The sequence below is a fragment of the Uloborus diversus genome, chromosome 1, assembly GCF_026930045.1.
Source record: "Uloborus diversus isolate 005 chromosome 1, Udiv.v.3.1, whole genome shotgun sequence".
In the NCBI taxonomy this organism is placed as follows: Eukaryota; Metazoa; Arthropoda; class Arachnida; order Araneae; family Uloboridae; genus Uloborus; species Uloborus diversus.
Genome location: NC_072731.1, coordinates 67,062,475 through 67,084,336, shown reverse-complemented (window position 1 = coordinate 67,084,336; position 21,862 = coordinate 67,062,475). Strand labels below are relative to the sequence as shown.

The window sequence follows — 21,862 nt, the reverse complement described above, 5'->3', positions numbered from 1 at the left end:
CATTATCTTTTGCTACTGTAACGATGATCTCTCTCGGAAAAGGCCAATTTACTCCATCTTTTGAACTTTAACCGACATTCATCCCGATTAAAAATAGAAAGGAGCTTTATGCCATTTTCCTCACAGCAAGAAATAAAAGAAGAAAAAAAAAATCCATGTCTTGAAACAAAACACAATAAAAAAAATATTTGTTCGTTGATGCTCACCGGAGCGGAAAGTTGGGCTTCTCTTTAACGGACTTCCAGCGTCGACCTCCCTCGCGGCAGCATTAAAAGCAGTTTCGGGGGCCGATGCTCATTGTTCGGAGAGTTTGCTTCGCAAATTGGGCACGCAATGCACGCGGCTTGTGAGCGAGGATCCATTTGGAGTCCTTGTGCTTGGTTACAGAGGCGTAGGAACTTTGTAGAAGTAGGGGGAGCTGGGACACAGTATAAGAAGTGTCTTGAATCTAAGGGGCAGAAGCAGAGACGCAACCAGAAAATAATTTTTTTTTGGGGGGGGGGGGGCTTTTAAACGTTTTTCCCCATAAAAAATTGACTTCGAAGCTTCCATCTCTTATTGAATATTGTATATATACAATTGAATTGTTTATGGAGAGAATGAGGTGATTAAACTTCTGGTTTTGAAAAGGAGTCGGTTAGTACTCGAAGATGAGCACGTAGAAATAGAGGTGTTTTGGGGTCTCTCCCGGAAAATTTTCAAAATTCTTGTTCTAAAATCGAATTTATAGGTGATCTTTGATAATGTTAAGGGGAGAAAAGGTTCGAATACCCTCCCTGAAAATTTTTCGAAATTAATGTCTTAAAACGCGATTATATACCATATTTGTTGCCTTTAGTGAAAATATGACCCGAAGGATTGTCCTCGATCGATTTTTCGAACGATTTACATCTCCGTCCCAATATTTCGAATTGGAAGTCCTAAAAACGTAATTGTATTCAACCTTCAATGATGGCACGCGAAAAGGCTGTACTAGGGCTCTACTCTGGAAATTTTTTTAAAATTGAAGTCCTAATAGAGAGCGTTTTTCAATGATGTAATCAGAAAAGGTTCAGAGGTTTCTTCTTAATTTTTTCGAAATTGTAGTCGCTGAAAAACGCGACTGTGGATCATATTGTTGGCGTTAGGGGTCCAGTAATTTTTTTGAAATTGAAGTCCCAAAAACGGAATATTACATAATCTCCCATGTTGTTGGAGGGCAAGGCATTTAAGGACTCTCTTCCGGAAATTTATGCTATGCGCATAAACCAAAAACACAATTCGAAATTTGATGTTTTTTCTCTCTCAATAACCGTAAATTGGTTTGAAATGTCTCTAAATTAGTTAATTTATACCATTCTATAGTGAAGTGCTTGATAAAATGCTTTAAAGACAAGATTCGGATCGAAAACAAGGTATAAGAAAATGTCAAATGCAAAGTTAACAAAGCGTGATCGGAGATTTACAGTTAAAAAAATTATGAAAAATACACCTTTGAGTGATGAAAAATTTTCTGCGGAATTGAATGAAACATTTTCGTTTAATTTTCCCCTAAAATTATTCGCCAAGTTCTCTGATTACCTGGATTAAATGGGATCTCTTCCTGCAGAAATTTTCTTGTTCGTGCGAAAAACAGAAAGCTTACGTTTTCCGCCGTAAAATCAATGATAAATAAGCTTAAAACATTTTGGAACAACGTCTTACTTAAAGATAAAAATTAATTCAACATTTTGGGTTAAATTGTTGCATAATTGTAAATAGAAAAAAAAGAGAAATTAAATCTAAAGAACTTAGTTGGGATCAGTTAATCAGGACGGTGAAGGTGTTCTTGTGTGAGGGTGCAGGACTTGGAAGTTTGAAAATTTTCGATGAATCATGCTGTTCAGTGAAATATTTTTAAAAACAATTTCAAATTATTAGCCCAAAATTTGGCAATCGGAAACAACTTCGTTTTTTTAAATCAAGATAACGACAAGAAGCACACGTTTGCGTTTGGTGCCTCAAATATTGTCATTAAGCTTAGAAATATCTCCTCAATCGCCAGATTTAAACTTAATAGAACATATTTGGAGATATCTGGTGGATATATTACGAAAATACACTATTGAAACGGAAAACGAATTACAAACAGTAAGACTCGAAGTGCGGCTGAACACTTACTCAGAAATTGTTCAAAAAAAAAAAAAAAAAGAAAGAACGAAAAAAAAACAAAAAAAACAATGAAATCTATTCCCAGGCGTTTAAAAGCTGTTGCTGATACTGCATGATATTCTACTAAATAATAACTTAGTAAAAAGTTAGATTATTCACTAGTTTTTTGACATTTTTTCAAAGTGTACGAAGACTTTTGTGAGATCAAGTTTCTGGCACTTTTTGATTATTGATTTCTTAAAAATCAAGTTTTATTACGTTATGAACAATTTTCATGTAGTTTTGTTTAAAAATAAACCATAGATCTTATAATTAAATACCCGTTCCAAAATATTAATTTTAACGAATCGATAATGGCGTATTTCATCAAAAATCGTGAGTGTACGAATACTTTTGGGAGCCACTGTAAGTATTTGGAAAGTTGAAATTATTTGAACAAGTTCAACATTATTTGAACAAGTACAAACAACCTTAATAACCTTTTTTCAGTCATGTCTGGAGCACCTTCCATGTTATTCATATTTAAATGCCAAACTGGCTCATATCTCTTTTTGTGATCATTGGACTAATGTCAAATCCGGGGGGGGGGGGTCGGCTATGAGGCTGCAGCCACCCCCATACCAGAAATAAATTCTTTCACACTCTGTCTATGCATCTTAATGTTAAAAATATATATATATATAATTTCCTACATCCATTCTATCTTTATCAATTAATTTGTTTTCGCTCTTCTTAAGGTTGATACACAAATTTGCGATAATAACAGGAGTGTTAGTTTTCCGAAATTTCCCTTCAAATTTCTGAACTTTCTCCCTACCTGTTCCAAATATTTATACATTTACTCACTGAAAGAAGGAAAGAAGAAAAAAGTGTAGATATAATAGCTACTTGTTTTTCTTTCTTTCTCTCTTTAATTTTCGTGTTTAATATCAATTCTTAAAATTTTGTCTTCTTTCTGACTGTTTTTCACTATTTGTTTAACATCTTTCAGGTTTTTTTTCTTCTGTTTCATTTACATCACCTTGTCAGCGTAATTGTTTTGCATCCTTAACAAGAATTGAAAAATTTGCCTTCAAATTGCATAACAAATGTGTCTAAACGAATGAAAAAACTTTGAATATACATTTAAAATTTAGAGTTTTAACACTGAATACCAAATTTTAGATAATTTCAAATGTAACTCAGAAAGATTCATTAGTCATTAACACCCCTAGATAGCAGATAATGATACAGAACACTTTCGTTTACATCGATAAACTTTGGTAATGACGAGGAGACCTCAGCAAGAATTTTAACTACCTCAGTCGCTCCCAGAACAAAATTCTGGATTCGCCACCGCATTGGACAAAAAAACCGCATGCAAAACTAATGAGAATATGAACTGAACTGCAATGCCGCTCTCGAAAGCCGAAACACGAGCTCAAGGTGGGGAGCAAATCCATATTGGTACTGGTACTGATTTTCGCAGGCCGCGGGGTTGAGCCCACTTTTCCGCATTTGTGGAATCAAGAGATGTTTTAACAGTAAAAAATGGGTGAAGGTGAATTCAAGTGCACTGACCACTCCGTCTGCCCCCTACTTTTGTTGCTTATTGGGTGGAAATTCCGAAATTCCTAGAAAAGGCAGATCACATTTTTGAAATCAGGTTTGAGGAAATCAATGTACGGCAATAAGCTGCAGTGCTAGAATTTTCCGGGGGAGCTGAGCCGGTTTGATATATTCCAGGGGGAGCTCAAGCTCCCCCAGCTCCCCCGGTTCCGACGCCTATGCTTGGTTACTTGGATAGTATGAATGCTGATTCGGCGTAGAGGAAGTAGACGGATCCGGAAAATTTTAATGATGTTATCCGATTTTCAATGGGCTTAAATTTAGATCTTTTAAAGTCGAATGGGTCTGATGTGTGTTACTACTTTTCCAAGGACTTTTTGCATTGTTGATTTCAAACTTTAAGTGTCAACTAATGCTGCTTAACCCATTGGAATCATATGCTGAGTTTTGTTGGCATCAGACATATGCTCAAACATTGTCCATCCAGGCATCAGGAGTACTTACAGCTTGACCACGGATTGTATGGCATTGACAGACGTCCAGTTAAGACGAGTTATATCTGAATGACGGGGGAAAGTAAAAATTTGATGCGCGAATTCCGCTTATTTGAATGTGATACTGCTTAATTTAGGGGCTATCATGCATCTGCAAAAGCTGACATCCCTGAAAACTAATGGATAGGTCCATTTCCGCCAGTAAACCGGATGCCTGCTTTTCCATTTAATCGGAGGTCAGACTGTACGTACTGAGAAGCCGCGTTTATGGTAAAAAGGGCATGAAACTGAAGCCGGAATTATGGGACACATCGGTGCGAAGAAGAACGGAGTTATGATAACATGGTCGCTTCACGAGAATGGTTATCTCGAGTATCGCGAAGAGACCAAATAAGGTAGCTGGCGGAATGGTTTGCATTTTGATTCACGTTTTAATGCAATTTCAAAAACGTGCTTCATAAAGTTGCTACAATATCTAAGTTTAAATTAACTACCAATCGAGATTCATTAATGCAACGTTTTGAATTAAAATGTATCCTAAAATCTCTCGCGAGAAGCTGAGGATCTTGGGATACATAGGTGAACTTCCTGCTTCAATTTATTAGTATAACTTGGTCTCTCTATCTTACTGATTATGACCGACATAACCGTGACTAATACCATAAAAAATAAATAAATAAATAAATAAATAAACTTTTACAAATATTGAAATCAGAAAATTTCAAATCAATTTGGGGTAAGTATGTCCAAATTACTTTAACATTTATTTATTTTCTTATTTGAGTAACTTCTTTAGCAACTACGGAAATTCCGCAGCAGTAGGAGGGTATGCATCAGATAGTTTAATCTGATTCCATTGGATACAATATATAATTAAATGCTGTGTACAGTTTGGAACTTCTACCCTCTTCTATAGTGCGACAACTAGGGCTGCGGAGTCGGGTAGAAGAGTCAGAGTAGGGGCGTAGGGGGCTTTAAAATTCGGAAAAATTGAGTCGGAGTCGATCATTTTCCTATCGAACTTACTTTAAGCGTTCAATGCCCGTAGTAGCTTCTCAAAAGTATCAATACATCTTTATTTAGGTAATCTTAGTAGAGTTTGTAAAAAAATAGCAAAAATTAGCAAATAACACAAAGATGCAAATAAAGAAAGATTCAGGGACAACCGCTGATAACCCAAATCTTAGCACGGAAATCCTTATACATATATAAGAATTGTTGGTAAATATTCTCCTCCAGAAAAACAAAATACATGGTTTTGCCACTGACTCATCAAAAAGAACGAAATCACTTATGGTTATCATTTTGAAACATAACAGTGGCAAACCCATGAGCAATGTAACAGGGAAAGTTAAACATTGTTACAGTGCAGAGTGCTAAAACAACGGCTTATAAAGACAGCATCAATGCTTATTGAACGAATCATTTTCACAAAAATATAACGAAAAACTAACACTCAAAATCTAGCCTCAGCACTAGCGCAACTAGAAAAACCTCCCATAAGGCTTTTTTGATCAAAAATGCCTTCTCAAGGTTTTTTTTTTTTTTTTGTTGATCGAAACAGTATACTTTCATGTGTTTAAATTATTGTACAGTAGATCCTCGTTTTATGCGCGTATCTTTTACGCGGTTTCGATTATAAGCGGTTTAAGATTTGACCCCTTTATTTTATTATACGCGGATTACTTTCGGTTGTACTCGGATGCGGCAATGCAAAACAGATAAAATTTTCCCCTCTATAAATATTCAAACTCCTAAAGATGGCAGATTACGCGCAATCAACTGCATTTTGGTGCGCTAATAATCGAGCTTGGGCCACTGGAGACATTTTATGCGATTGGTTTCAGAGTTCTTTCCACTCACACAGTTATTAAACTCAAACAGTTCAGAACTCACTGGAAGAAGAGCTTTTAGGAGTGACAAAGGAAGTCAAAACCAACGAAGATACCGCACAACCAAAAACATTCACATTGAAAATTTTGAGCCATTTCCTAGACAATAGAAATGATCTTTCTGATTTGTTAGTGAAGGGAAATTCTATCATGGAAATGACACAAGTGATCATGGATGCGTTAATGCTCTGCAAAGAATTACAGAGAAAATTTTTTAATGACTGCCAAAATACTAGCATAGTCAGCTCATCTTTATAAACAGAACACGAAATTAATTTATGTTTTCTTTATACATGTTGTGCATAAAAGTCGATATAATACCTACACATTAAACTTATTATACAATTAGTCATCACTAGAATGAAGTAGGTATTTTGTTATCTACGGAACCAAACCCCTAACGAGGGTCTACTGTATTGGAATTCGCATTTATGCTGGAACCAGTACCTGTGGGGGTTGTTTTTATCCCCTTCCCCCATTCGCTGCACCACTGAGCCTCAGAGAGACATTTATTTTAAATCTGTACAACGCATTATTTATACTAATAATATTGATACTACAGCGAAATTCCAAGGCCAAGTATTGCTTATTGGCATAAGCATTTAAGTACAGAACCTGGTCCGTTTCAACCTTCCCTCATAACAGAACAAAATGACCTGACCATAGGAAAGAACTTTTCTAAGTTTAGCTCTTCGAAACGCTATATCCTGACAAATAGCCATACATATCATGAAATTTATCAAGGGGGTGTCTTCAGGGATATTTTTCTCTTTTTGGACGGCTCTCATTCTTTGGAAATCTTCGTGTTGATCTGATAACTTTGCTGTGAACAAGAACGAATAGTAAAACGTCACAGCTCGAGAAAAAAAATTAAAAAATAAAAGGAAAAAAAGTAATAATATTCGATTATCTTCAAATGTAGCAACACGGGTGCCTGAAACCCGGACTGCCATGACGTTTGGTAAACCTACCGAGTGCTTTCCTTTTCCTATTTAATTTCTTAAACGGGAAGTATTGCTCCTTATGACCTTTAGATTTATTCACACTTCTGCTTTCAAAATAAAATGAAACAAAAGGTAATTAATGTATGATCCCCGAGCTCTTTAAAAAGGATCTAGATTTATGAATTATCCGTCACGAAGATAAGTCGGAGGTCACGGACAATACCTGTCTCATTGTGGTAGGAGTTTTTCTTGTGAGAGATTTCGCGTCTCAAAACAATACTCGCTGGCCGTTGAACCACGTCTCTCCGCCACCACCAAACTACGTCAAATAAATAGCACTTAACTCCGACGTAAATGTCCAAATTTACTATCTTCGGTCGCTTTCTGGAGTATGCTGTTATGACGAATGACAGGGGTGAAATTACCTTAGGGAAGTTGCAGTTTTGTTTTACCCCCACCCCTGCTGCCATCGGAGAAAATATATTGACTGAAGGTTTTATTTTTGTTGGAAAGTCCGGGTTTTTGTTTCAGTATGAAGAGTTTCCGTTACAGATACATAATACGAAAATGGCAGGATCCAGATTTTGGAGATTGTGGGTTAGTGGCATGATCGGAAAGTCTCAAAGGGCTATTCAAAAAGATGTCATACTTTTTTACCTTCCCCATCCCCCTCTTTGTCACATGTCATGCTATTTTTTGTTTCCATATTCTTCTAAAAAGGGCTTGATGTTACACTTTTTGTTACCTCCTGCTTCCCCCTTATCATAAACTATCGCCAAGGGTGCCCCGAACTTGAGGATTTTGGGAGTTTGGGTGGACAAAAATTCTCAATTTGCAGAATGAAACTCCAAATTTTGCCAAATGGGTCTCCGAATTTCGCCGAATGATGATAATTTTGCCAAATAGGATCTAAATTTTGCTACATGGAACTCCAAATTTCGCCAAATGATGATAATTTTGTGGAATAGAACTCCAAATTATGCCGAATATTGACAATTTTGCCGAATCGTCTGCAGTGGCGTAGCGTAGGGGGGGGGGGGGGGGAGGGGGCACTCGCCCCGGGCGGCACTTTGCTAGGGGCGGCAAATTCTGCAACACTACATTTAAATCATTTTTTTTAAGACAGTGCTTTGCTAGGGATGGCGAATTTTATCTTACTAAATCAGCATCAAAAACGTGTTTTTTTTTTTTTTTTAACACTTTAGTTCTAAATTGTCTCACGAAATTTTCTCATTGAGCCACAAGCACGAAATACTGGATACTAACATGCGTGCAGACCATTTATAACTGGAGCTGACATAGTAAGACGAGAAAGAGAGCGTTCAATCTCGTTGGAGAGGAATTTAAATCACAAAGTTCGACAAGCAGTCAGGGGTGGACTGGGTCCCCCAAGAGGGCGCCAACCTTGACCACCAAAGGGCGCAAAAGAAAAAAAAAAACCTCGAATGTGCACAGGTGGTTAGAGGGCGTAAAAAAGAAAAAAACAAAGACGCACACGTTCAAGGACGAAAATAAAATAAATTTTTTAAAAATTTGAATTTTTTACGCCTTGAATTCAAATTATGTGTTTCGCAATCAAGATTCACGAGTGCGTGTGTGTTGTGTGTGTGAGTGCAGGCGTGCGTGTGTGTAGGTATGTGGGTGTATAGGTAGGCGTATATGTTTGTGTGTGTTGTTTGAAGGTGTAGAGTATAGACGCCACCACCCAGGTTTGGTCTCGCTCGCGAAGGCCAGTGGAAGGTGGAGTTCGCAGAGTTAAGTTTTATGCTTAACTTAAGCCTTTAATGAACGCAAACGATTTCTAACCATGGCTACGAAAATTTATCCTCTTAATAAGGCGCAAAATTAGAAAGGAGGCGCATAGGTTTGAAGGAGGAAAAAAAAACAACAAACAAAAAAAAAAACCCGAGGGTGCACAGGTTTGAGGGTGCAACAAGAAACGAAGGCGCACAGGTTCAACGGCGCAGAAAAGGGGGAAAAAACGAAGGCACACGCGTTCGAGGGAGCAAAGAAATATGTAACAGAAGGCGCATAGGTTCGAGGGCACAAAAAAGGTGAAGTTTAATGTGTCAAAGTTTTTTTTTTTTGGGGGGGGGGGAGGAAGTGCACAGGTTTGAGGGCGTAAACCGCCTCTCTCCCCAAGAAAACGAAGGCTACACAGAGGAAGTTCGAGGGCGCATCGGTCAGTAGGCCAGCCAGCCCCTGCAAGTAGTCATTGCCTTAACTAACTCCGTGAGTGCGCCTCCACGTGTTTCCAAAAACCTTATGCGCCTGTGGTTTTTTTCGCTCCCTTGATCCTGAACGACTTTTTTTTTTTTTTTTTTTTTTGCGCTCTCAAAGCTGACCGCCCCCGTTTCCCTTCCACTTCTTCGCCCCTCGAACCTGTGCACCTGTTTCTTTTTGCGCCCTCAAATCTATGCACTTTTTTTTTTTTTTTTTTTTTGCGCCCTTCGGTTTTGGGAATCAAGGTGGGCCCCCTTTTAAGTGACCCAGTTTTCGAATTAAAAAAAAAAGAATTATTCATCGACTGTTTTTTCGAAAAGGTCTATAAACCGTCCCAGCACTAACCTAGGCAAACCAAAAATTTAAACGAAATCGGTCCGGTATTTTCCGAGTTTACCACGGACATATAAATTAGGAGTTCGTGTTTTATTTATATAAAGAAGGTACTAATGCTAAATTATAGGCATACTTAATTTCATTCGAAATCTTAATTAAATGCGTGATCGTAATTTTAATAAATATAAATAATTCGGGAAGGTTTGCGACGGGAGGTCTGTGATGCGACTCATATGCAACATGCGGTGCTTCAAGATTTATTTTTTTGTAAATGTGTATTTATTTTATTTATTTATTTTTTAACGTTCAAATTTTTTCGGACATGGCGCTCACAGAAGTGAAGTCGATACTCTGATTTTGCATCGAGAAGTACAATCGGAAACAAATTGTGGAAAAAAAGAAAAAAGATCGTTTTGATGATTTTTTAATATTTTAGGGAGGAGTACCACCTTGAGGCACCTCCATGCGACAAATGTTCATGTTTTTAAACTTTTATTTTCTATATGCCCTCTCTCACTCCAAATAAAAATAACGGTCTTAAAACAGTCAAAAACAGAAAAAATGGGAGGGGGGGCGGAAGTGACACTATCTCCAAAACTCCAAAATGGGATGGTAAGGGGAAACGGTGGTCATATATTTGGATTCAGGTCGTCATTTTATGTAACGACATTTTTTATATAACATTTTACAGAACATATTGATGCAATCGACATTGATAGTGTTGTTAAAGATCGTCCGTTGATGAAAAGTAGAAAATTAATAATTAAGGTTAAGAAGAAAATTTTTTTCAGTATAAATATATGTATCTATCAGGTAATTTATAATTATATTTTTGTTTCTTTTTATCTATATACAGTGGCTCCCAAAAGTGTTCGTACACCTACGACTTACAATGAAATTGACCACGATCCATTGGTTAGAATTAATATTTTGGAATATTTATTTTAAGATCTTTGCTCTATTTTTAACAAAACAACATGAAAATTTTTAATAAAACATTAAAACATAATTTTTAAAAAATCAAAAACCAAAAATCGCCGGAAATTTTATCTCACAAAAGTCTTTGTACACTTTGAAAAAAATGTCAAAAAATTGGTAAATAATCCAACTTTTTACAAAGTTTTTATTTTAGTAGAATATCATGCAGTATTAACAACAGCTTTTAAACGTCAGGGAATAAATTTCATTTTTTTTTTCTTTCTTTTTTTATGCAATTTCTGAGTAAGTGTTCAGCCGCTCTTCGAGTCTTACTGTTTCGAGTTCGCTTTTCGTTTTAATGGTGTATTTTCGTAATCTAGCCGCCAGATATCTCCAAATATGTTCCATTAAGATTAAATCTGGCGATTGAGGAGATATTTCTAAGTTTAAGGACAATTTTTGAGGCACCAAACGTAAACGTGTACTTCTTATCGTTATATTGATAAAAAAACAAAGTTGTTTCCAATTACCAAATTTTGGGCTAATAGTTTAAAATTTTTTTTAAAAATATTTCAATGAACAGCATGATTCATTATTTCTTCTAAAAATTCTAAATTTCCAAGTCCTGATGCAGTTATGCACCCTCACACAAGAACACCTTCACCGTCCTGATTAACAGATCCAACTAAGTTCTTAAGATTAAATTCCTCATTTTTTCTTCTATTGACAGATATACAACAATTTAACCCCAAAATATTGAATTTATTTTCATCTATATGTAAGACGTTGTTCCAAAACGTTTTGAGCTTATTTATCATTGTTTTTACGACGGATAGCCTAAGCTTACTGTTTTTCGCACGAACAAGAAAATTTCTGCGTGAAGAGGTCCCCTTTAATCCAGCTAATCTGAGAACTTGGCGAACAATTTTAGGTGAAAATTAAACATAAAATGTTTCATTCAATTCTGCAGAAACTTTTTCAGCACTCAAATGTGTATTTTTCATAATTTTTTTAACTGTAAACCTCCGATCACGCTTTGTTAAGTTTGCCAGTTGACCTTTTCTTACCTAGTTTTCGATCCGATTCTTGTCTTTAAATCATTTTATCAAGCACTTCACTATAGAATGGTATAAATTAACTAATTTAGAGACATTTTAAACCAATTTATGTCTACTGTGATGAGAAAAAATCAAATTTCGAATCGTGTTTGTTGTTTTCTACGCATACCTGCCATTTAAAAATAATAAGCAGAATATTAGGGAATAAATAAATAAAAAATTAAAGGCAAATGACATTACAGTGTCATTACAATGCAAAAACAATAAAAAAAACCACGTATGATAATTTTAATGAGTTTATTCGAAAATATTTCAGTGTACGATGACTTTTGTGGCGTATTTTTTCTCTGTCTCTTCGTTTTTTGACAAATTTCAAAAAATAAAATCTGGCAATATTTTGAAAAAATCTGTTGGGTTTTATTCATAATGGCAAAGGAATGATGTAAAAAAAAAAAAATTGGACTTCATATTCGAATTCAGTTTTGCGTTATTTTGGTTTTACTATAAAATTTCGAGGTGTACGAACACTTTTGGGAGTCACTGTACTATATATATAAAAATGAATGTTTGTCTGTTTGTCATCCATGAACTCAAAAACTACCCGGCAGATTTGGCTGAAGCTTTCACCGTTTGTTATTTTTGGTACTGGGAATGTTTATAGACCAGTTCGAAAAAAATCCGATCGACAGTTCCTTTTTTATTCCAATTTAAGTCACAATCCATTGGATAAATACGAATAAAATTATCGGCTGCAGAAATTAATTCGCGTGAAAGATCTCATTGATAAGAAGTTAGCTGTTGCCATTTTTCTTGAGTTTGAACAAATAAATTCTTTCTTTATTGTTTTATGGCTTTTCATGTAACAGGGGGATTTAAAACTTTTTCTATTTGATATTTTAGCGATTGATTGATCTTGCAAACTGCGTGAGTACAAAATTTGAGTATAGTCACGGCTTCACTTGATACCTGGGCCGATTATTATGAAAATTGCTATCTGTATGTATTTTTCCACGGAGAAGGTGCATAATATGCTCATTGAAGCCACTCGCCACCAGGTGGCACTGCAGAGTAGCAACTTCTGCCCCGTTCAACCGATTGTCATGAAAATCAGTATAATGATGTATTTTTTTTTTTTTTTGTTGGCGTAGCAACGCGCGTCGGGTACAGCTAGTTTCCAATAAAATATTTAAAAATTACAACCAGTATATAGTTTTTGATCACGTTTTAAATGTTTTGATTTAAGGAAAATATTATCGCACATAATGCAATAATTTTTGAAAAATATTTCGATCAACAATATTTCCTGTTGACGTATGATTGCATTAAAATGTAAAACATGTTTTGAATAATAAATCCTGTTTCCCTTTCTGTAAAATATTAAAAATGTCGTTGAGGGGGGGGGGGGGCATTTAGCAGGAGAATGTAAGAGGGGCGGCAAATTTGCTGCCTGCCCCGGGCGGCAGAAACATACGCTACGCCGCTGATCGTCAGGCAAAATGTTCCGAATAAGGACATTTTTGGAAGGTCACAGTGACCTCCCATCAAAATTTCACAAACCCCCTCATTTATTTGTGACATCATTTGTGGACAAGCCCTAAGAAAAGTTACATTAGTCTACTACTTTATTTACAGGTAATAAGGAATTGAAATGAGCGGAGGCTGAATTTTCTGTTGTAATTTGAATAAATTTATATTTTTTACGTCTGCATATACAATAGTAAATTTTATTCGTTAATTAAAGTACGTAACACAAAACATTATAGATTGTTAAGCGGATTAAAGATAGAAATATCGTCAAAGTCGAATCTGGATCAATTTAGAAAAGGTAGACAGCAGAATAAGAAGCATGTTGAATGCATAGTTACATAGGTAGTTAAGCAAAAACATAAGTAGGCAAACAGGTACAAATAGAAATACAGAATCGCCGGTCAAATTATGAAATGAATGGGGGAAAAATTAATGTTTTAATCAAATAAAAGTATATTGACAGACCTAACGAAAAAGACAAATATGCATTGTTTGTTGCACCGATAGACGAAGGAAACCGAACAGTTTTATAAACAGGGAACTAAAAGGGGCAATGAAGACGAATTAATGGAATGAGTTTTTTCTGCCCTTCTTCGATGTTGCCAACCACATGGCCACCTATAAAATCATCTAAGGGATGTCGGGAAGACATACCGAAAAATGCAAGTTCGTCAATTGTTTCTTTCCCGTCAAACTTTGCTTTTGAGCAACAACGGTCCTCACACGCCCAATCCTTTATATCGCTTATCAGTGCTATCACGTGACCAGCAACGTCGTGAGTCTAAAATTTGCATACTCACAGCAGGTCTTACTGTGTCCCGAACTTATGCTAATTTCCATATTTCCTTGCCTTCCTTTTTTGAGGTTGCTAACGCTGCTATTGCCATCCGTCCTTAGCAGTTGTCCACCAGTGTGGTATGTGGTGAACTGATGAACAAGAGCGATGAACAAGGTGGTAGCACCGGCGCAGGTAAAATTAGTTTTTTTCTGTTTTTCACGGTGAAGCATACTTTTTTAGTAGTATCATTACATTTAGAGCGTTAATAGTACATTAATTGCGATGAATGAAAGTATTTGCAGTTTCCGGTGCCTGGTGACCGATAGCGAACAGGCAGATCCTAATCACAGCATTACGACGCTGCCAGGATACGTTTACTCGAACCATAATTAACAATTTAATGAGATTGATATGATTTGGCTGGAGTTGATTAGTAATAAGGGCAAAAAACTACGTTTGGGGAATATTTATATGCCACCCAACTTAAGCCAGGGTCAAGACGAACAGATGTTTAGTATTATTAGTGACATTTCTAGCAAGGGGTCAGTCATCATAATGGGAGATTTTAATTTTCCAGGAATTGATTGGAATAATTTTTACCATAGTAATAGCAGAGAAGAGGATTTTTTGAAAGTAATTGGTGACTGTTTCTTAGATCAAATTGTAGCTCAGGGTACTCGACAGGACGCGATTTTAGATCTAGTTTTCTGCGACATGGAAGGTTCTGTTCAGGGGTTATGTGTAGGGGAACACATTGGAGATAGTGACCACAACAGTATTAGGTTTGGGATTAAATTTGATATGCACAAAGTAGAGAATTTTAGGTTTGTGCCCAATTTCAGAAATACTGACTTTGTGGCACTTCGGCAGAGTTTGAAAGCAGTTTTTTCTTCTGGATTGGACAATAGCGATGTGAATCTTCAGTGGGCAGAGTTTAAGGAAAATCTAGCGAATACGGTTCGGGATCATGTTCCTTTTAGGAGAAAGGGTGTCAACACTAAAATTTGGCCAACGTGGTTCTCCAGGGAAACTAAAGACGCTCTAAATTACAAGCAAGTTGCTTTTCATAGGTTTAGAGAAACAGGTCACAGTGCAGATAGGCTTCAATATTGTAAGGCAAGGCGTAAATTTAAGTATTTGGTACGGATTCAGAAAAGAGAGTTAGAGCAAAGACTGGCAGATAACATAAACAGGAATCCCAAGAGGTTTTTTGCATACGCTAATTCGGGGAAAGTTCGAAATAGTCATATTGGGCCACTGGTTGATGAGCACGGAATTTTAATTCAGGACGATAGTGATATTGCTAATGTTCTTAATAACTTTTTTTCGAGTGTTTTTAACGATAACTGTATCTCAGCAGTTGACACCAACAAGACACAAGCTATAATACAGCTTGAGGACTTTGTATTTTCCAGGGATGACGTTTTACTTCATTTGAAAAAATTAAAGAGACTAAGGCTCCGGGGCCAGATAATATTTATCCGAAATTTTAGTTGAATGTGCAGAGGAATTAGCAGATGTAATCGCAAACATTTTCAATGCTTCTTATAATTCGGGGGCAGTGCCAGAGGACTGGAAGCTGGCTAACATTACACCGCTCTTCAAAAAAGGGTCTAAAGGGAGTGCGGGAAATTACAGACCTGTGAGTCTAACTTCGGTGGTTTGCAAAATTTTTGAAACATTGATGAAAATTAAGATAGTAAATTTTCTAGAGACTAATAATCTATTGACTAGTTTTCAGTACAGTTTCAGGAAAGGTAAATCTTGTGCAACTAATTTATTACATTTCTATGACAAAGTTACCATGGCTTTGGACAATAAGAAGCCTGTAGATGTTGTTTACATTGATTTTCAAAAAGCTTTCGATAAGATACCACATGTTGCTCTACTTAGCAAATTAGCTGATATAGGAATAGGAGGGAAAACTTTCATTTGGGTAAAAAATTGGCTGACCGGAAGGAAACAAAGAGTAGTTGTAAGGGGAAATTATTCTAATTGGAGTGAGGTCTTAAGCGGGGTTCCTCAAGGATCAGTGTTAGGGCCTGTTTTGTTCATCGTCTTATGAACGATATTCACAATAATATTTCTGGGAACATGAATTGTTTTGCTAATGATGTCAAAGTTATGGGGACTGTAGAAAATGAAGAACAAGCAAATCAGCTGTAAGAGGATCTAGATCATATTACGGAGTGGGCTGATAAATGGGGTATGGCTGTTAATGTTGGGAAATGTCAAGTGCTACATTTAGGGCATGGAAATAAGTGTACAAGTTATTATTTGCAAGGTTCAGTCATTAGTCAGGCAGACAAAGTTACTGATCTGGGGGTCCTAATAAGTCAGGATTTAAAGTTTAGCCAACAGTGCAGCATTGCTAGCAACAAAGCCAATAAGATGCTTGGGTTTATCAATAGATCTATTTCAAATAAATCTAAAGAAGTTCTTCTGCCCTTATATAGAAGTTTGGTAAGACCCCATTTGGAGTATGCTGTTCAGTTTTGGTCTCCTTATCTTAAGAAAGACATTAATGTATGGGAAAGGGTTCAAAGGCGGGCTACAAGGCTAATAAGTGGACTTTCCCACTTAGATTATGATTCCAGGCTTAGAAGGCTAAAAATGTACAGTCTTGAGCAAAGAAGAGACCGAGGGGACATGATTCAGCTGTTTAAATTTATTAAAACGAAAGATGTTATGGGGCTAAAGTTTAGCACTGAAAACAGGACAAGGGGTCATTGTTTTAAGCTATTTAAATCTCAGGCTAACATGGATATTAGGAAAAATTATTATTTTAGCAGGGTAATGGAACCTTGGAACAGCTTACCGGAAGAGGTGGTAATGAGCAAAGGAGTAGATAGTTTTAAGAGGGCCATTGATCTTCACTGGGGATTGTAAATTGACTAGAACCAGTCTAGCTGGGCCCAGAGCCTGTTGCTGGTCGTCACTTTTGTATTTGTATTTGTAATTAAAATCCTAATACGCCATACAAATACAACTAGTATGAAAAACTAACACACATAAACTAAGATAACTTCAAAGTTTATTTTTATTAGTAAACTTTTTGTAGAAATTTGGTGATACCATTTTTATTCCTAATTGAATTTCAAATAGAATTTTACTTCCATAACTCAAAATAATAAAGTAAGAAATGAAAACCAGACAAAAGCTCGAAAAAAATGTACAGAACAATGAATAAATAAATTTGAAGGGAAAAAAAGCGTAAAAATATATTAGAAAAAAAAATAGATTTAACTGTCAGATCATTTTTCTTATTTTTATTTTTTGCACGCCCCACCCGGGGGGGGGGCAGAGAAGTTCGTATTTTTTCTGAAGGTTGTCCGCGGAGGTCTGAAGTTTGGGAACCTCTGCACTAATACGTTTTGTAATCATCAGCAAGCTATGCTTGCGACTTCAACTGAAGTGATTTTGGGTAATGGATGAAATCATTGGAAATTCTGAAGCAATGACAAATTAATTGGTTAGAAATTTACATTTTGAACTGAAAACGAACTTGAAAACCAATCGCTGAAGAGTAAAATCTTAAGTCAGAAATCGTATCATTTTTTCAAAAAATGTAAACAATAATTAAATAAAATACTTTTTTTCATTTAGAAAAGTCTTAAACTTTAATTTTATGTGTATTATTATGATGTAGATATTTTATGCAACTGTAACAAAAACCTTTTAAAGCGGTCACCCCCTCTGAACGGGCGAACTTTTACGGAAAGGAGGTTTCACTAGTATTATTTTTTTAAGAACTTTTGGAGCACTCTATAAACACGATTTTTTGTAAATAGCGTCGTTAGACATTACAGTGAAGACCTGGTCTCATTGGTAAATATTCAAACTGCGTAGGCATTTGGGGGTATTTTGCTGCATAATCAATAATGCAGGCCCATTCTTTCAAAAGGTGGGGGAGAGGGGGGGTGCAAAAAGTAAGTACGTAACACATTTTATAGAGAAGAAATAACAAAAGACACAATCAAACCAGGGGCGGCATTTCAGCATTACATTTGGGGGGTCGAGCTTCTTAAATATGAGTTACCTCAGTATGGTACAAAAGACACACTGACTAACAAGAGGTGGTCATAAAACTAGTCTAATATTAACAATCAATAATGTTTAAAAACATGATAACTTATAAAATGTATTGAAATTTATGATAAAATCTTAATTCGTTTTATATGAAACACCTTGATACTACAGTTTTTACCTTTTAGTGAATTTTTAATGAATGTTTTTCGGAATTCGGAAGAACAGGAAATCATGCACTAATCCATCAATGCCCAGGGTAGTGCTCTTTTTCCGGTAAAGCTAAAGATAAAATTTTTTTGTTCCATGGTGCTCCGAAAAAAGGTCTCTAACCTCCTGAGACATAAAAATGATCTTGCTCAACTAGCTGAGCTGGTTGGAATAGTTAAAAAATTAATTGTGGTAACAAAGCTATGCATAAAAATACACTTTTCAGATCTTGCTCTTCAAAATTACCCAGGCAACTTTAAAAATTGCGAAAGGGACTTTAGTTTTCATGATTGAATAATGTAGCCTCTATCTACAAAACAATGCTTCGTGACTCATTGAAATATTTTATTTTTTGTTTTCAACATCCAATCCAGATAATATAGAGCAAACAATACAGAAAAATATTCATCAAATCTTGAGTTATTTTCATTAAAAATGAATCTATTAGTTTATACAAAATATTAAATCAATGTTTAACGTTTCATCATCATGGAGATATTTGTTACATATCCTAAATTGATTTTTTTTTTAAATTGGAGCAGAGTAAGATTTTTTTTTTTTTTTTTTTTTTTTGAAAAGTTGCACGCTTAGTTGAAATAAACATACAAGTTAAAATCATTAACAGTTTCAATTGTAGACTGAACTGAAACTTGAATAGTCTAAAAATAAAGGTAACGGATTGAAAATGTTTTGATAGAGTAAAGCATTGTTCAAAAACTTTCCACGATATAAACAAATTAAATAAAATTTAAACGAAGCCATTCATGTTAGAGGGCACTAGCTTTCTCACTATTGAAAGAACCGTTTTGCAATAATTCTGCCAGGTGTCAAATCACTGCTTTGAAATTATCGAGAAATGCTTTATTGTTTTAACTATTGAAGACCATCTTGTGTCACTCCGAGTCATAGTTAAAGAAGGAATTTGTTGATGTGTGATGTTTATTTTTTCAAAATAGCGTGTATTTTTAAGAAGTTTCTGTGAATGAATGCTATGCATTGAGTAGCTGGAATGTTTCTCTTCTTGAAGAAAGCAATATACACCCAATAAATAAACATAAACTTAAAATATGAGCGTAAAATTAATGTTATGTCCCAAGGAATTTTCTTTTGAAAATCATACACACCACTTGCTTGCACGGCCTCTCATACTGTATCTACCATCGTTCCAGATCCAGGCCCGGATCTGCGTTCCCATAGATCCCGCAGTGGGGAGGGAGGGCACGTCCTTAAGGGGTCAAACGACCCAAGAAATTGAAAAAAAAAAGCACTAAGGCTTGCAAACATACACTGCTGGCCATTGGGAAGAGGCCCTACAGATTTTAATGCAGGGGGCCCGAAATTTATAGATCCGGGTCTTATCGTTACAGTGGGCACACACAATGAGGAATTTAGCCTTATGTATAGGAAAATTACTTCTTTAGTTAAAGCTCACCATGGTTCTACGTCATTTTTTTTCTGTGCTGAAAAAGCCAGAAAGTGTTTCATGAATTCAACGGAGAACACTTGTTTGTGCCAGGTAATGTGTCGAGTTTCATCAACTATTTACTGAGAATGAGAGCGATTTTTTTTAAATGAAGAATGATTTGCGATTAACAAAAATTGAATTTACCCATTTTTTTTATCATTCTGCTCAAAAAAATTTGGGGGTGCGACCGCCCCCTCTTGCCCCTCCTATTTGCCGCCCCTGAATCAAACACATAATGTTCTAAAATTTGAGAGGAAGGGGGGGGGGAGGCATTGACCCTCCTGAGCGCCGAATGGCGGACATGCACTAATGGCTACATATTTTTTTGTTTCTACAGTTTTACAACTAGTGAACGAAAAAGACTTTTAACAAATAGACGAAAAAAAAAAAAATCCCATCAGCACTGTTTTCCAACTAAGATCGAATTTTTTAAACACTTAACTTTAGCACAATTTTTGCTCGGAAATTCTATTAGTACGTACCTGTTGACAAGAAAAGGAAATTGAATGTAGATTTAGCGAGGAGCAAAGCAATAATAATAAAATTTTTAACTGCAGATAAAAGATGTAAGATGTTGTTTATCAGGAGTGCTTATCAGGGAGAAGGGGGACTGCACAGGACTGGATCAGACTGCAGAGTCAAAATATCTAGGGGGGTGAGTAGTGTGTTTGAATCTTTTCTGTAGGGAGGGGGGGGCGCACCAAGACGCACCAAAGAATCCTCAATGGATAGCTCATACCTAAAAATGGGGTAAAGAAAGAAAAAAAGTCAGATTTACTGCTTCTCCCCTCCCTCCCTTAATTTCAAAATCTTTGTATCGAAAAGGTTTTGCAAGTTTTTGAACATGAACTGCAGGAGTGCCCAGCAGGGGGGGGGGGGTGCAAAGACTGCACTATTGAAATTTTTAGGGAGGGGGGTATTTGACAGGGTTTTTCATCTCAATTTGGAGAGGGGGGTTCTCATTCTCGTTAGGGGGGAACTACTCAGCATTCGAAGGGGGTGCCCATCCTCCTTTGGGGGGAGCACGAGCACCCCTGTGAAATGTGTAGATTTTCCAGATTATTTAACAAACTTTGTGGTGCAGAAGAAGTAACACATAAATGTGAAGTTCAAGTCGTACTTACCCCCTGCCGACGATAAGCCTTAGGGCATCAAGATTTCCATAATATGCTGCCCAAAGCGCAGGAGTCATTCCATCATCATCGGGGCATTGCAATCTTTCCGTGTGGCATCCCTTAACAAATCCAAAAAACCATCCCTTGCTGCACGATGAAAACGATCGCGGTCTAATGTAGACATTGCAAACTATCCCGAAAAATTCTCACTTCACACTTTATCGAAATAAATTTTCATTTCTTTTGCAACAACAAACTAAAGCGCAACTTCTAATCCATCCGCATGGTTTACTCCCAGTTCGGCCAGCATCCGCGTGTTCGGAAACTGACTGAATAACCAGCTTCTGTTTACGAGCAGTTCATACTGAGCGGTAGTTTTAGGGTTGTTGTGATATGTGATCGCCAATTGAAAGAGCGCCAACGTATTGGCTGAAAAACGCTTTTCTGAACTGGAAAAAAGAATTGTACTTCAATGTCAATTCTCAAAACCGTCTTTTTAAAGCTTGCAGGCCCGGCTCCTGTGGTAGGCTACCTAGGTAGCCGCCTAGGCAGCAGATTTTAGCACATTTAATACAGCAGATTTTAGAGGCGGCAAATTTCGAACTTGATTTTTTTTTAAGTATGAATATCTCTTTCAGAACCTTAAGATTCACTGCTTCGATGCTAAAAAAATTAATAATTCAGGCAGTGGCGTCGCTACGGGGGGGGGGGGGGGGGAGGGGGTCCGTCCCGTGTGTCACCCGTCCGGGGGGTAAGATCCAAAGTGAAAATGCAAGTTTTTGAAAAATATGAAGCTAAAATGCATTTTTAAGACTACAAATTTGAAAATTTCCTGGAGGGAGGAAACCCCGGATCCCCCACTTTTTTTTTGTATATTGGTCCAATCAAAATATCGTTATAGCACAAATGTAGTTGTTTCTCAAATTTGCATCAAGTTTTTGTTTTAATGTTTACATTTTTTTTTTTCTTTTGCGCTTGTAGGGGGCGTATATAAAGTAAAAGTACTACATTTCGAATATTTTTTTTCAAAAATTGAAAGAATTTAATGACGTAAAAAAAAGGTAGAAAATTTACTGCAGCATCAGTGCTAAGCTGCTAGAAACAAAAACAGTGAAACATATTCAGGGAAAACGTAAATTGTGAAAGAAAAAAAAATAAAAATAAGGGGAAAATACAAAGAGTTTAGATTTCCTTAAAA

At 36.3% G+C, this 21,862-nt stretch overlaps 1 protein-coding gene across 1 annotated transcript in view; it reads right to left on the bottom strand.

The window, feature by feature from the left end:
- The window catches only part of LOC129234631 (pre-mRNA splicing regulator USH1G-like), a 114,339-nt gene extending 93,364 nt beyond the window's left edge, over positions 1-20,975 (bottom strand). Inside the window, exon 1 of the mRNA XM_054868664.1 lies at positions 20,674-20,975. Within this exon, the coding sequence (XP_054724639.1) occupies positions 20,674-20,741 (68 nt within the window). The 5' untranslated portion in view covers positions 20,742-20,975. The remainder of the gene's footprint in view (positions 1-20,673) is intronic.
- Positions 20,976-21,862: the final 887 nt, after the last annotated feature.